A 14,192-nucleotide genomic window follows, 5' to 3' on the forward strand; every position below is an offset into this window, starting at 1 on the left:
CAGTTGACACGGTCACTACATTCATTAGAGTTCACCTGAGTTCCCACTGGTGAGTTGGACCAGGACATTTACACTCCAGATTATCATTAGTAATAATTAATTGCATTCGAAAGCAGCACGCTCCAAGTGTATTTAAAGCCCTTATAATTCAGTAATTACCGTAACCTCATTAAAATCCGTTCTTTGAATCAAAATTCAGGCATGTAAGTCACAAGATATAATATTGATACGGGTGAAGGAGGTGGTTTGGCTCATCAGAGCCTAGGCATCCATGGAGGAATAGTAATTCTCCTTCTCTTGGAATGACACAACACAGAAGGAGGCCAGAAGGTGGTGGTGAGCTGCCTTCTTGAACCGCTGCTGTCCCTGTGGTGTAGGTACACCCACAGTGCTGTTAGGGAGGGAGTTCCAGGATTTTGACCCAGCGACAGTGAAGGCGATATATTTCCAAATCAGGATGGTCTGAGACAAGGCGCTGAAGGTTATGAGGGGTTTGGAGAGTAAATTGAAAGAAACTGAGGCTCGGTAACCAGAGAAGACAAATTTGAGGTAACTGGCAAACAAATCAGAGGGGGAGAGGAGGGGAGCACTTTGTTTACGCAGTGAGTTGTTCTGGCTGGAATGCATTGCTTGAAAGGGTGGCGGAGGTCGATTTGACAACGAATTCCAAAAGGGAATTTGTATAAATGGCTTGTAGTGGGGAAATGGCAGGGCTCTGGGGAAGGAGCAGTGGAATTGGGCTAACTGAGGAGCTCAAAGAGCTGGCACAGGCACAAAGGACCGAATGGCCTCCTTCTGTGTTGTCATTCCAAGAGAAGGAAAATTACTATTCCTCCATGGATGCCTAGACTATGTTGAGCCAAACTACCTCCTTCACCCGTATCAGTATTGTACCTTGTGACTTACGTGCCAGAATTTTGATTCAAAGAACGGATTTTAATGAGGTTACGGTAATTACTGAATTATAAGAGCTTTAAATACACTTGGAGCGTGCTGCTTTCGAATGCAATTAATTATTACTAATGATAATCTGGAGTGTAAATGTCCTGGTCCAACTCACCAGTGGGAACTCAGGTGAACTCTAATGAATGAAGCGATCATGTCAACTGGCCTGGTTCTCACCCTCCCCCTCGCTGTTGGATCAACTGTTAGCCAACGGCCTTCCTTCTCACAGCTAAAGGTAACTTCTCCAAACACTAAGGCCCTGTTTGCCCTCTCAGCTGCAAAATCCCATGCTGAACAGCACAGTGGGTTACCCCTTCCCCTGTGTCCTGTATAATATTTATCCCTTGGCCAACATCACCAGGACGGATTATCCATCACATTGCCGTTGTTGGGAATCCTGCCCTATGATAATTAGCTGCTGTGTTACAGCGACTACACCTCAAACAGTGCTTCTTTAGTTGTTAGCACGTTGGGACTGCTGAGGTTATGAAACTCATAAGATGCCACATTCTGTCCAGGTTCCTGGATGCCTCAGAAACGTGGACAGTCGGTAAAGACAGGTTGAAGAAAAGAGATCAGGCCTTTGAAATCTGGATGCTGAGAGGCACGCTAAAAATTCCATATACAGACTATAAGAGAAACGAAGAGGTGTGTGAAATTGCAAAGGCAAAAAGAGCTCTAAAGAGTAACATCCAGAAAAGGCGTAAGGACATATGAATTAGGAGCAGGAGAAGGCCATTCGGCCCCTCGAGCCTGCTCCACCATTCAATAAGATCATGGCTGGTCTGATTGTGGCCTCAGCTCCAACTTCCTGCCTTCTCCCATAACCCTTCACTCCCTTGTCAATCAATAATCTGACTGACTCGGCCTTGGATATATTCAATGACCCAGCCTCCGATGCTCTCTGTGGAAGAGAATTCCAAATACTAACAACCCTCAGGGAAGAAATTCCTCCTCACCTCCATCTAAACGGGAGGCCCCTTATTTTGAAGCGGTGCCCACTAGCTCTAGATGCCCCCACGAGGGGAAACGTTCTCTCAGCATCTACCCTTCAAGCCCCCTCAGGATCTTATATGATTCAATAAGATCACCTGTCATTCTCCTAAGCTCCAATAAGTACAGGCCCAGCCTGTTCACCTCATAACACTGGCAGTATTTCACCCCATATGATCGGAGCTGAAAAGCTGCAGAGGTCTCTGCCCGAGGGCAAAGCGGAGGGGCAGCAGAAAGAGGGGTTGACCTCCCCATTGTTGGATGACAGATGTCACAGAGCAGTTGCAGACGAGCTACAGTGGATGTGGAAGGATGGCACAAGACACTCAGCTGTATCAAACTGCTGCAAAGTCTAAGGCAGCTCACCACCACCTTCCCCAGGGCAATTAGGGATGGGCAATAAGAATGCTGGCCTACAGCCAGTGATGCCCACGTCCAGTGAAAGACTTTTTAAAAAGGGGGGAGTAGCTACAAGCAGCGGCAGCAATGGTTGTGAAAAGCGGTCCTAACAGCAAGGGAGACCTCCCTCGTGTCTTCTCATCTTTGAAATGATGCCACAGGGATCTTGTAAATCAACCTGAGACTTCAGTTTAAAATCTCATGTGAACGATGGGGTCTCCAACAGTGTAGCACATCCTCAGTACTACACCGGCAGTGTTAGCCAGAAGTCAAAATGGAGGGATCATCAGTCTGAAACGTTAAGTCTGTTTCTTTGCACAGACAGTGCCTGACCGGCTGAGTGTTTCCAGCACTTCCTGTTTTGATTTCAAATTTCCAGCATCTGCAGTATTTTGGCTTTTGGTTGAGCGCTCAGGTCTCCCGAGTGGGGTTCGAACCTGCAACCTGTTTGACACAACGATGAGAATGCCACCCACCAAACTACAGCTGACCGCTAAATGTTCACCGACTTAAAAAAAAAGAGATAATTTGGATTTGTAAAGGATTTTTATGTGGCCTTGCTGGTTTAACAAACAATCACCAGCCTCTGCACTGCAGGAAACTACTACCGACAAATATTTATTTCTAATTAAAGCTGCAACATAAATGGTACAAAACTTGCACTAATTACCGGACCGTCAATTAAAAAAACATAATTTAGTTGAAAGCTCGTTCTATATCTGGGCAACCCTTTCAGTTCAGAACCTCGTGGCTGCTTTGTTGAGTCTAATTGCTTCTTGATTCAGGGTTCTCCAGTCTCCCTGTTTCTTAGACAAAGAGCAGGGGGGAGTGGGAGCAATTCAAAGAGCACATTCAAAGAGCTGGCACAGGCACAATGGGCCAAATGACCTACTTTGGCGCTGTATCATTTTATGATTCTATTTTTTTGGAATCTCCCTTTAACTCTAAAGGTTCTTCCTCCGTGCTTCCCTCTTCTGTGATGTGGGTTTGGATTTTTTTCCACGTGATGGGGTTTCTGTTTTACCAACCTGATATGTAATATACCTTTAAGACAAGTGTTGTAACGTAAGATCACATGATCTTAATACCTAATAGCAGAGTAATGAGGGCTACCTCTGTGAGAGAGTCTTGAGTTAGACTGAAGAATGAAGACTGAGCACAAGTGGTAGCTGCTGAGTTTAGTTTGTAAATAAACAGCGTGTGTTTATTTTAACAACGGTCTCCGGATGTTCTCTGTCTATGCACTAACTCAGTCACCCCAAATCAAGCGTGCAACCCAGGTCCTTTAGGTTCAACAAACCAAAGGGCACTGGATCCCACAAACTGGCGACAAGAGTAAAAGCATGAAAAGCCATGGAAGAAACAAGGTAAAAAAGCGAGGAACAATGAAGGAAATCAGAAGAACTGAAAGTACCTCACACAGTAATTTTAAGTACAAGAAAAATTCCTCCTTGATTGTCGAGGTAATCCCCTCAGAGCATGGCGCAATTTGGAAGAGTGGAGCTTTTTGACCCAACCTCGGACGACTGGTCTCACTAAGCGGAACACCTTGCGTTCTTCTTCCAGGCGAACGACATTGTGGGGGAGGAGAAGAGGCATGCGATCCTTCTGTCCACGTGTGGGAGTAAGACATACTGACTAATTTGAAATCTGTTGGCGCCCAGTGCCCCAGACTCCAAAAGTTTTGATGGCTCAGTGAACCTCGTAAAGAATCATTACCAGCCCAAGCCATTGGTGATGATGCAACTGTTTAAATTTAACTCAAGAAACAGAGCTGCGGGGGAGACCGTTGCTTGTTATGTGGCAAGTCTGAAGCAGTTAACTGAATATTGCGAGTTTGGCACATCTATCAATGATATGCATTTGGTGTGCGGTATAAGTGAAAACGTGAATCAGCAGAGGTTACTGTCTGAAACAAATTTAGATTTTCAGAAGACATTGGAAATCGCTCTGGCAATGGAAGGTGCAGCGCGAGACTCAGACGCCATACGAGGGGCGCAAAATGGCGCCGTCCTCCATGTTGGGCAGGGAGCCTCAACTAAAAAGAGCACGAAAGTGCAGAGCGTTACTCAGAAGTGGGAAGCGGTCACCGCTAGCAGACAAATTAAAAGGGATAACTTAGCAGCAAAAACATGGCATAATAGTAACAGGGATGGAAGCAGACAACCTTGTAATGAATCACAGTTTAAAAAGATCGAATGTTTCTTCTGCTATTGATATAGACACCTCATGAGACATTGTAAAGATGGAATCAGGCAGACTGTCAGACAAGAGCAAAAACCCAATGAGATAAACGGTGTTAAAAAGCCTGTGGTAATAGATCCTGATATCCATTTATTATATGGTTTAAAGGTAGGAAGAACAGAGCCTATCTATGTAACCATGACAGTGAACGAGAAGCCTATCAGAATGGAGGTGGGTACTGGTGCAGCCACCACGGTGATCGGAGAGCATACTTTTCAATACCTGAATCATGGAGAACGTAAACTGAATTTAGAGGAAACTGATGACAAATTGAAAACTTACACAGGGAAGACATATAAGTTAAGGGCATATGTAAAGTCACAGTAAACTATGAAGGTCAAACAGTGAAATTACCCTCGATGGTAGTCACAAGTGAGGGACCTAGTTTCCGCGGACAAAACTGGCTGAAAGAAATTAAATTTGGATGGACTGAAATCTTCCACCAGAGAACTAATGGGTTATCACAGCTACTACAAAACTATGCCTCAGTTTTCAAGGAAGAACTTGGAAAGATTGAGGGGCTACAAGCAAAAATCCATGTAGATTCAGAGGCAACACCAAGATTCATGAAGGCAAGACCAGTACCTTATGCAATGTGGGATAAGGTAGACTCCGAAATGGACAGATTAGAAAAACTGAGAGTGATACAACCTGTACAATTTTCAGAGTGGGCAGTACCAATTATACCTGTTCTCAAACCTGACCGAAGTATTTGAATATGTGGGGACTACAAATTAACAGTCAATCAAGTTGCAAAATTGGATAGACACCCCGTACCTAAAATTGAAGACTTATATGCTAAACCGGCAGGTGGAAAGGCCTACACAAAATTAGATATGAGTCACGCCTACTAACAATTGGAATTAGAGAAGGCATCCTGGATGTTCGTCACTGTAAATACACGCGAGGGATTGTACCAATACACCCATTTACCTTTTGGTGTATCTTTAGCTTGCGCCATATTCCAAAGAACCATGGAAAGTTTATTACAGGGGCTGCCCCACGTTGTAGTTTATTTGGATGACATTCTCGTGACTCGACTCATTGAAAAGAAACATTTAATGAACTTGGAAGAAGTTTTAAAATGTTTTTCACAGGTTGGAGTGAGATTGATAAAGGAAAGGTGCACATTCCAGGCGAAAGAGGTAATTTCCCTAGGTCACAAGGTCTACATCCAGTTGAAGAAAAAGTGAAAGCCATTAGAGAAGCCCCAGAGCCAAAGAATACATCCAAATTAAAATCATTCTTGGGGTGACCATGACAACTATCATCGATTGTTGTAAAAACCCATCTGGTTCACTAATACCCTTTAGGGAAGGAAGGAAATCTGCCATCCTTACCTGGTCTGGCCTACATGTGACTCCAGATTCACAGCAGTGTGGTTGGCCTTTAAAACTACCCTCTGAAATGGCCTAGCAAGCCACTCAGTTCAAGGGCAATTAGAGATGGGCAACAAATGCTGGCCCAGCCAGTGACGCCCACATCCCATGAAAGAATTTTTTTAAAAATCCCCTTTTCACTATTGCAAAGTTACCAAGTTAATGTCACTGTTTAAAGACCAGAGGGCCAATAATCTGAGAACTGTGATAATGATTTATCCATTAGGGGATTATAAAACTGGATCAGACAATTGAGCTCATTAATCTGCTTCCTATATATCCGACTGACCCACCTTTTCCTCATTTTTTTATTCAATCCTGGGATGTGGGTGTCACTGACAAGGCCATATGTATTATCCATCTCTCGTTGCCCTTGAGAAGGTGGATGCTGTCCTGTAAATAGATGGGAAGACAGAAGATATAGGAATGAAAAAGCAATTAGCAAATAGAATAAGACTCCACAAAGAAGCCACAAAGTTCTGAATTAAAAGGATTGCCCAGATATAGAAAAAAATTGCAGACTAAATGATGTCTTTTTACATTAACATCCCTGTAATTAGTGCAGGTTCTGTATCATTTATGATGCAGATTTAATTGCCCTTGAGAAGGTGGTGGTGAGCTGCCTTCTTCAACCGCTGCAGTCCCTGTGGTGTAGGTATACCCACAGTGCTGTTAGGAAAGGAGTTCCAGGATTTTGACCCAGCGACAGTGAAGGAACGGCGATATATTTCCAAGTCAGGATGGTGTGTGGCTTAGAGGGGAACTTGCAGGTGGTGGTGCTCCCATGTATCTGCTGCCCTTGTCCTCCTAGGTGGTAGAAATTGCGAGTTTGGAAGGTACGGTCGAAGGACACTTGGTGAGTTTCTGCAGTGCCTCTTGTGTACAGTACACAGTGCTGCTACTGTGCATTGTTGGTAGAGGTTTTGAATGTTTAAGGTGGTGGATGGGCCGTAAATATCCTTCAATCCTCCCCATAACTTCTAACCCCACATACCCATTTTCTCCTCCTAATACTGAATTCCACCTACCCTCTTCTCCCCATATCCCTCAAATCCCACCTACCCCCTTTCAGCCTGTATCCCTCAGTCCCACGTATCCCACTTCTCCCCATATCCCTCAATCCCACCTAACCATCTTCCCTTATCCTTCAACCCTTAGGATTGTTTTCTTTAGAGCAGAGAAGGCTGAGGGGGGGACTGATAGAGGTATACAAAATTATGAGGGGCATAAATAGGGTAGACAGGAAGAAACTTTTCCCCTTAGTGGAGGTGTCAATAACCAGGGGCATCGATTTAAGGTAGGGGCAGAAGGTTTAGAAGTGATTTGATGAAAACTTTTTTCACCCAGAGGGTGGTTGGAATCTGCCTGAGGGGGTGGTAGAGGCAGGAACCCTCACAACATTTAATATGTATTTAGATGAGCACTTGAAACACCACAGCATACAGGGCTACGGGCCAAGTGCTGGAAAATGGGACTAGAATAGATAGGTGCTTGATGGTCAGCATGGACACAATGGGCCAAAGGGCCTGTTTCTGTGCTGTATAACTCTATGACACTGTGACTGTATGACTCAATCCCAGCTACCCCCTTCTCCTCATATTCCTCAATCTCACCTACCCACCATCTTCCCATATCCCTCAATCCCACTTATCCACCTTCTTCCTTGATCCTTCAATCTCACCTATCTACCTTCTCCCCATATCCCTCAATCCCACCTCCCCCTCTCTCCCCATATCCCTCAATCCCACCTATCCACCTTCTACCCTGATCCTTCAATCTCACCTACTCACCTTCTCCCCACATCCCTCAATCCCACCTACCTGCCATTTCCTTAACCCCCCTGATGACGAAAGAGCCTTGGTGAGTTCCTGCAGTGCATCTCGAGCTGGTACACACTGCTGCTACTGTGCGTTGGTGGTGGGGGGAGTGAATGTTTAAGGTGGTGGATGGGGTGCCAATCAGGCGGGGCTGCTTTGTCCTGGACGGTGTCAAGCTTCTTGAGTGTTGTGGGAGCTGCACTCATCCAGGCAAGTGGAGAATATTCCATCACACTCCTGACTTGTGCCTTGTAGATGGTGGACAGGCTTTGGGGAGGCAGGAGGAGAGATTCTAGTGGCAGCTAATGTAGAACACAAGGTTAACCTCTCATAAAGACCCAGAGGATATCAGTTTCCATGGCAACCTCCAGACATTGACTTTTCCCCAAGTAGGTGTGTTACAGGGTCAATTGCTTATTTAAGAGAAAGGGAAAAAAAGAAAGGTTTGCATTTTTGTAGCGTTTTTAATAACCATTGGATGTCTCAAAGTGCTCTACAGCCAGTGAAGAACTTTTGAACTGTTTTCACTGTTTTAATGCAGGAAACAAATGGATAATGGACAACATGGGGAGGAGATTTAAAATAGGGCCAGGGATGAGGGGCTTCAGTCATGTGGAGAGACTGGAGAAGCTGGGATTGTTCTCTTTAGAGCAGAGAAGGTTAAGGGGAGATTTGATCGAGGCGTTCAAAATCCAGATAGAGTAGATAATGAGCTACTGCTTCCAGTGGGAGAAGGAGTGATAAACAGAGGACACAGATTGATAGTAACCAAAGGTGATACCATGAAATAAAATCAGAAAATGGTGGAAATACTCAACAGGTCAGACAGCATCGGTGGAGAGAGAAACAGAGTTAACATTTCGGGTCATGACGACCCTTCATCAGAGTTGAAAGTCATCCTGAAGGATTCACTAATGTCGCTTGGGGAAGGAAATTTGCTGTCCTTAACCGGTCTGGCCTGCCTGTAATGCAGTGTGGTTGACTCTTAACTGCCCTCTGAAATGGCCTAGCAATCCAGTTCAAGGGCAATTAGAGATGTCCCCACCTGTTCCTTTGGCAGTGTTAAAGGCAACGGGACAGTATTCGAAGAAGGCCATTTTATTTCATGATATCACCTTTGGTTAAGGTACCAATTACTATCAATCTGTGTCCTCTGTTTATCACTCCTTCTCCCACTGGAAGCAGTAGCTCATTATCTACTCTATCTGGATTTTGAACGCCTCGATCAAATCTCCCCTTAACCTTCTCTGCTTTAAAGAGAACAACCCCAGCTTCTCCAGTCTCTCGACATGACTGAAGCCCCTCATCCCTGGCCCCATTGTAAATCTCCTCTCCATGTCGTCCATTATCCATTTGTTTCTTGCATTGAGACAGTGAAAACAGTTCCCAACATCAGACCACTGGCCAGCCAGATGATTATTCTTCACTCGATCTTGCCGTGTGCAAAATGGCCGCCACATTCATCTGTTCAATGACAGTGATTGCAAGGAGCTTTGAGAGGCCCATGCAATGCAAATGCAAATCACTTCCTCTTCAAAGATGGGAGGCATTAAATAGTTACTTTTTTTAACGACAGAATTCCGAGAGATTTTCCCGAGGGGAAGCAACATGGCTCCAACGGAAAGGAACAAATCTCCTCTCATTTCATCATAATGCCCTCATTTGATAAATATCATGCCTAATTAACCTACGCAAATATATGCAAATTTTTACAAATTGATGATTTCCCAAGTGTTGGGTTCTTACACTTTGCGGACTGAATTAATTACAGAGCGGGAACAGATCTAATCAGTGGGAACCTGCGATCTCACATCATTTGCCAGAAAATAGTCAATGTTGGCTTTTTAAAAAGGAGTTCCAGAATTGGTAATTGCTGCTTTTGAAGTTGGAAGTTTAAACGTGTGAGGGTCCTTGAGGCCGTGTTTCACAAACTTCACTGGGCAGGTGAGCGCCACATTGAGATGGCCCTGTGCTCATCCAAAGGTGGGAATGGGGTAGTAACACACCTTAGAACACCTAGGTTTAACACCCAGAACATATGATGGGCAAGGTGCAGCATAAAGCTCCCACTACACAGCCCCAATCAAACTCTTCCAGGGCAGCTACAGCATGGAGTTAGATTTTTTTTAATTCATTCTCCTGGGATGTGGGCTTCGCTGGCTGGGCCAGCATTTATTGCCCATCCCTAGTTTCCCTTGAGAAGGTGGTGGTGAGCTGCCTTCTTGAACTGCTGCAGTCCATGTGGTGTGGGTATACCCACAGTGCTGTTAGGGAGGGGGTTCCGGGATATTGACCCAGCGACAGTGAAGGAACGGCGATATATTTCCAGGTCAGGATGGTGAGTGACTTGGAGGGAAACTTCCAGGTGGTGGTGTTCCCATCTATCTGCTGCCCTTGTCCTCCTAGATGGTAGTGGTCTTGGGTTTGGAAGGTGCTGTCTAAGGAGCCTTGGTGAATTCCTGCAGTGCATCTTGTAGATGGTACACACTGCTGCTACTGTGTGTCGGTGGTGGAGGGAGTGAATGTTTGTGGATAGGGTGCCAATCAAGCGGGCTGCTTTGTCCTGGACGGTGTCAAGCTTTTTGAGTGTTGTGGGAGCTGCACACATCCAGGCAAGTGGGGAGTATTCCATCACACTCCTGACTTGTGCCTTGTAGATGGTGGACAGGCTTTGGGGAGTCAGAAGGTGAGTTACTTACTGCAGGATTCCCAGCCACTGACCTGCTCTTGTAGCCACAGTATTTATATGGCTGGTCCAGTTCAGTTTCTGGTCAATGGTAAACCCAGGATGTTGATAGTGGGGGATTCAGTGATGGTAATGCCATTGAATTTCAAGGAGCGATGGTTAGATTCTCTCTTGTCGAAGATGGTCATTGCCTGGCACTTGTGTGGTGTAAATGTTACTTACCACTTGTCAGCCCAAGCCTGGATATTGTCCAGGTCTTGCTGCATTTGAACATGGATCTGAGGAGTCGCGAATGGTGCTGAACATTGTGCAATCATCAGCGAACATCCCCACTTCTGACCTTATGATGGAAGGAAGCTCATTGATGAAGCAGCTGAAGATGGTTGGGCCTAGGACACTACCCTGAGGAACTCCTGCAGAGATTTCCTGGAGCTGAGGTGACTGACCTCCAACAAACACAACCATCTTCCTTTGTGCTAGGTATGACTCCAACCAGTGAAGAGTTTCCCCCCTCATTCACATTGACTCCAGTTTTTCTAGGGCTCCTTGGTGCCACACTCAGTCAAATGCAGCCTTGATGTTAAGGGCAGTCACTCTCACCTCACCTCAGGAGTTCAGCTCTTTTGTCCATGTATGAACCAAGGCTGTATTGAGGTCAGGAGCTGAGTGGCCCTGGCGGAACCCAAACTGAGCATCAGTGAGCAGGTTATTGCTAAGCAAGTGCTGCTTGATAGTGCTGTTGATGACCCCTTCCATTACTTTACTGATGATCAAGTGTAGACTGATTGGCCGGGTTGGATTTGTCCTGCTTTTTGTGTACAGGATATACATGGGCAATTTTCCATGTACCCGGGTAGATGCCAGTGTTGTAGCTGCACTGGATACAGATACAGATACAGCGTAAAGCTCCCTTTACCCTGTCCCCACCAAACTCTCCCAGGACAGGTACAGCACGGGGTTAGATACAGAGTCCAAGTCACAGCAAATTGCAGGTGTAACAAGCACGTGAGAGGTTAAGGGAGAATCCTACAAGCTGGTGATGGAGTCAGATATTGTGGCACAACACATGGCACAGGCTGGTAAAATTACTACCTGCTCACTTGAAACCACCCCCCCCATCTCTCATTCTCCCACCACCCCACCCCACCCCACACACTGCTCCCCATTCTCCCCCCCACCAGCGTTTAGCAAAGTTTGAAGAAATCACATTTGCCGGTTTCTGCTGTGTACTAAAGACGTGATTTTATTTTCTAGGGGATATTGTTTCCGAGCCGTCTCGGACAGGTCAGCAGGATTTGATCTTCACACGTGCAAGTCAACTGTCCATGCCACTGACTTTCAAATGAGAAAACTGAGAGTGGGGAGGGCAGGGACGTCTCCTGGACACACCTCAGTGCAGGCCCTGCCAGTAGAATGTTCAGAGCCGACATCGTCCACGCAATAACACGGGGAAGGCTGCCAACCAGCTTACACATCGAGCAGGTGAGTGCTTACTCCTAGTGACCTCAAGCAGGTGAGTGCTCACTCCTAGTGACCTTGAGCAGGTGAGTGCTCACTCCTAGTGACCTCCCCTATCCTCATCCTGGCCAAAGCCATTGAGGAAACTGAGTTATAAAATCCTACACCACAGAAGGCGACCATTCAGCCCATCATGCCTGTGCCGGCTCTTTGGAAGAGCTTTCCAATTAGTCCCACTCTCCTGCTCTTTCCCCATAGCCCAGCAGATTTCTCCCCTACAGGTACTTATCCAATTCCCTTTTGACAGTTCCTATTGAATCTGCTTCCATCGCCCTTTCAGACAGCGCCTTCCAGATCACAACAACTCGCTCTGTTCAAAAGATTTCTCCTCATGTGGCCTCTACTTCCTCTTCCAATTACCTTAAATCTGTGTCCTCTGGTTACCAACCCTTCTGACATGGGAAAGGGTTTCCCCTAATCTAGCAAAAGCCCTCATCATTTTATACATTCATTCCCATAGCAGCATCTTTAATGTAGAAGCAATATTTGAAAATGAGCCATGTAAGGAGGTCTCAGGACAGGTGACCCGAGGGTCAGTCAAAGAGGTCATCTTTAAGGACTATCATGAAGGATGAGAGAGAGATAGAGAGGAGGAGAGGCTTAGGGAGGGAATTCCAGAACTTGGGACCCAGGCAGCTGAAGGCACAGCTGCCAATGGCAGAGCAAAGGATATTGGGGATGCTCAAGTGGCCAGAATTGGACATAGTTATCGTCCCCTCGTGAGACATCATCCGTTTCTCTGTATTGTCCATCGGTGAATACACAGCAACAGCAATTTTTATCTATATAGCGTCATTAACGTACTAAATCACCCCAAGATGCCTCACAGGAGCATTATCAAACAAAATTTGAGATTGAACCACAAAAGGAGATATTAGGACAGGTGACCAAATGCTCAGACAAAGAGGGAGATTTTAAGGAGCGTCGTAAAGGAGGAGAGGGAGTTAGAGAGGTGGGGAGGTTTAGGGAGGGAATTCCTGAGTTTAGGGCCCAGGCAGCTGAAGGCACGGCCGCCAAAGGTGGAGTGATTAAAATTGGAGATGCGCAAGGGGCTAGATTTGGAGGAGTGCCGAGATGCCAAAGGGGTCCAGCTTGTTTCTCTATCTCTCCATGCTTTTCTTTTTATTCTTTCCCGGGACGTGGGTGTCACTGGCAAGGCCAGCATTTGTTGCCCATCTTTAATTGCCCTTGAGCTGAGTGGCTTGCTCGGCCATTTCAGAGGGGCAGTTAAGGGTCAACCACATTTGCTGTGGGTCTGGAGTCACATGTAGGCCATACCAGCTAAGGATGGCAGATTTCCTTCCCTAAAAGAACATTAGTGAACCAGATGGGATTTTACAACAATCAATGATAGTTTCACGGTCACCATTACTGAGACTAGTTTTATTTCCAGATTTATTAATTGAATTTAAATTCCACCAGCGGCCATGGTGGGAATTGAATCCATATCCCCAGAGTGCTTGCCTGGGCCGCTGGATTACTAGCTCAAAGACATTACCACCATTTCCTCTGACTATATGTGTCAATATTCCTTGTGTGACATCTTCTGTTTTTTTCTCAGCTTCTCTGACGTTGAATGGAAGCTGCCCTTTGACCTCTACTCTGACTGGCTGCTGCTACGGACTCACAAAGCCATGACCTCGACACTTCGAACTTTGCACTTTAAACTCTTGACTCATGGCACGGGTCAAGATGCAGTCCACAACTGCGAACAGGCGATCGATCGGAAGTATGACATTGTACCCTCTGTGGTCTGTGCCATGTGTTGCCTCTTTGGGATCATTTACTGCTTCTTTGGTAAGTGAATGGCATCGGGGTTGGGGGGGAGTGGGTAGTGACTTGAGGATTATTTCATTGGTACCTGTTCCACCTCCCTGGAATGAGCGGAGTGACCATTGGAAGGTTATTTATTTAATGGGATGTGAGCGTTGCTGGCAGGGCCAGCGTTTGTTGCCCATCTCTAATTGTGCTTGAGAAGGTGGCGATGAGCCATACCTTGAACCAGACATTGGTGTCCTCTGTGGCCTGGTGGCCATGTTGGTGTATAGCGTCATGGTGGGTTTGCTTCATGGTTGCTATGGCAACCCTGGTGTTTCCCAAAGCTGTTCCACCACATGTTGAAAATTACGATGGGCTTTGGTAAACCTGAGAAAGTTGATCCCAATAGTCGGAAAGTCCACAATTATAGTAAGACCATCACCAAGAATGAGG

The 14,192-nt window shown here is 45.9% G+C and overlaps 1 protein-coding gene across 1 annotated transcript in view; it reads left to right on the forward strand.

Moving 5' to 3' along the window:
* The window catches only part of tmem198ab (transmembrane protein 198ab), a 78,472-nt gene that overhangs the window by 48,229 nt on the left and 16,051 nt on the right, over positions 1 to 14,192 (forward strand). Inside the window, exon 3 of the mRNA XM_078551403.1 lies at positions 13,543 to 13,778. Coding sequence (XP_078407529.1) covers positions 13,616 to 13,778 — 163 coding nt within the window. The 5' untranslated portion in view covers positions 13,543 to 13,615. The remainder of the gene's footprint in view (positions 1 to 13,542; positions 13,779 to 14,192) is intronic.

Source organism: Cetorhinus maximus, chromosome 11, assembly GCF_964194155.1.
Source record: "Cetorhinus maximus chromosome 11, sCetMax3.hap1.1, whole genome shotgun sequence".
In the NCBI taxonomy this organism is placed as follows: Eukaryota; Metazoa; Chordata; class Chondrichthyes; order Lamniformes; family Cetorhinidae; genus Cetorhinus; species Cetorhinus maximus.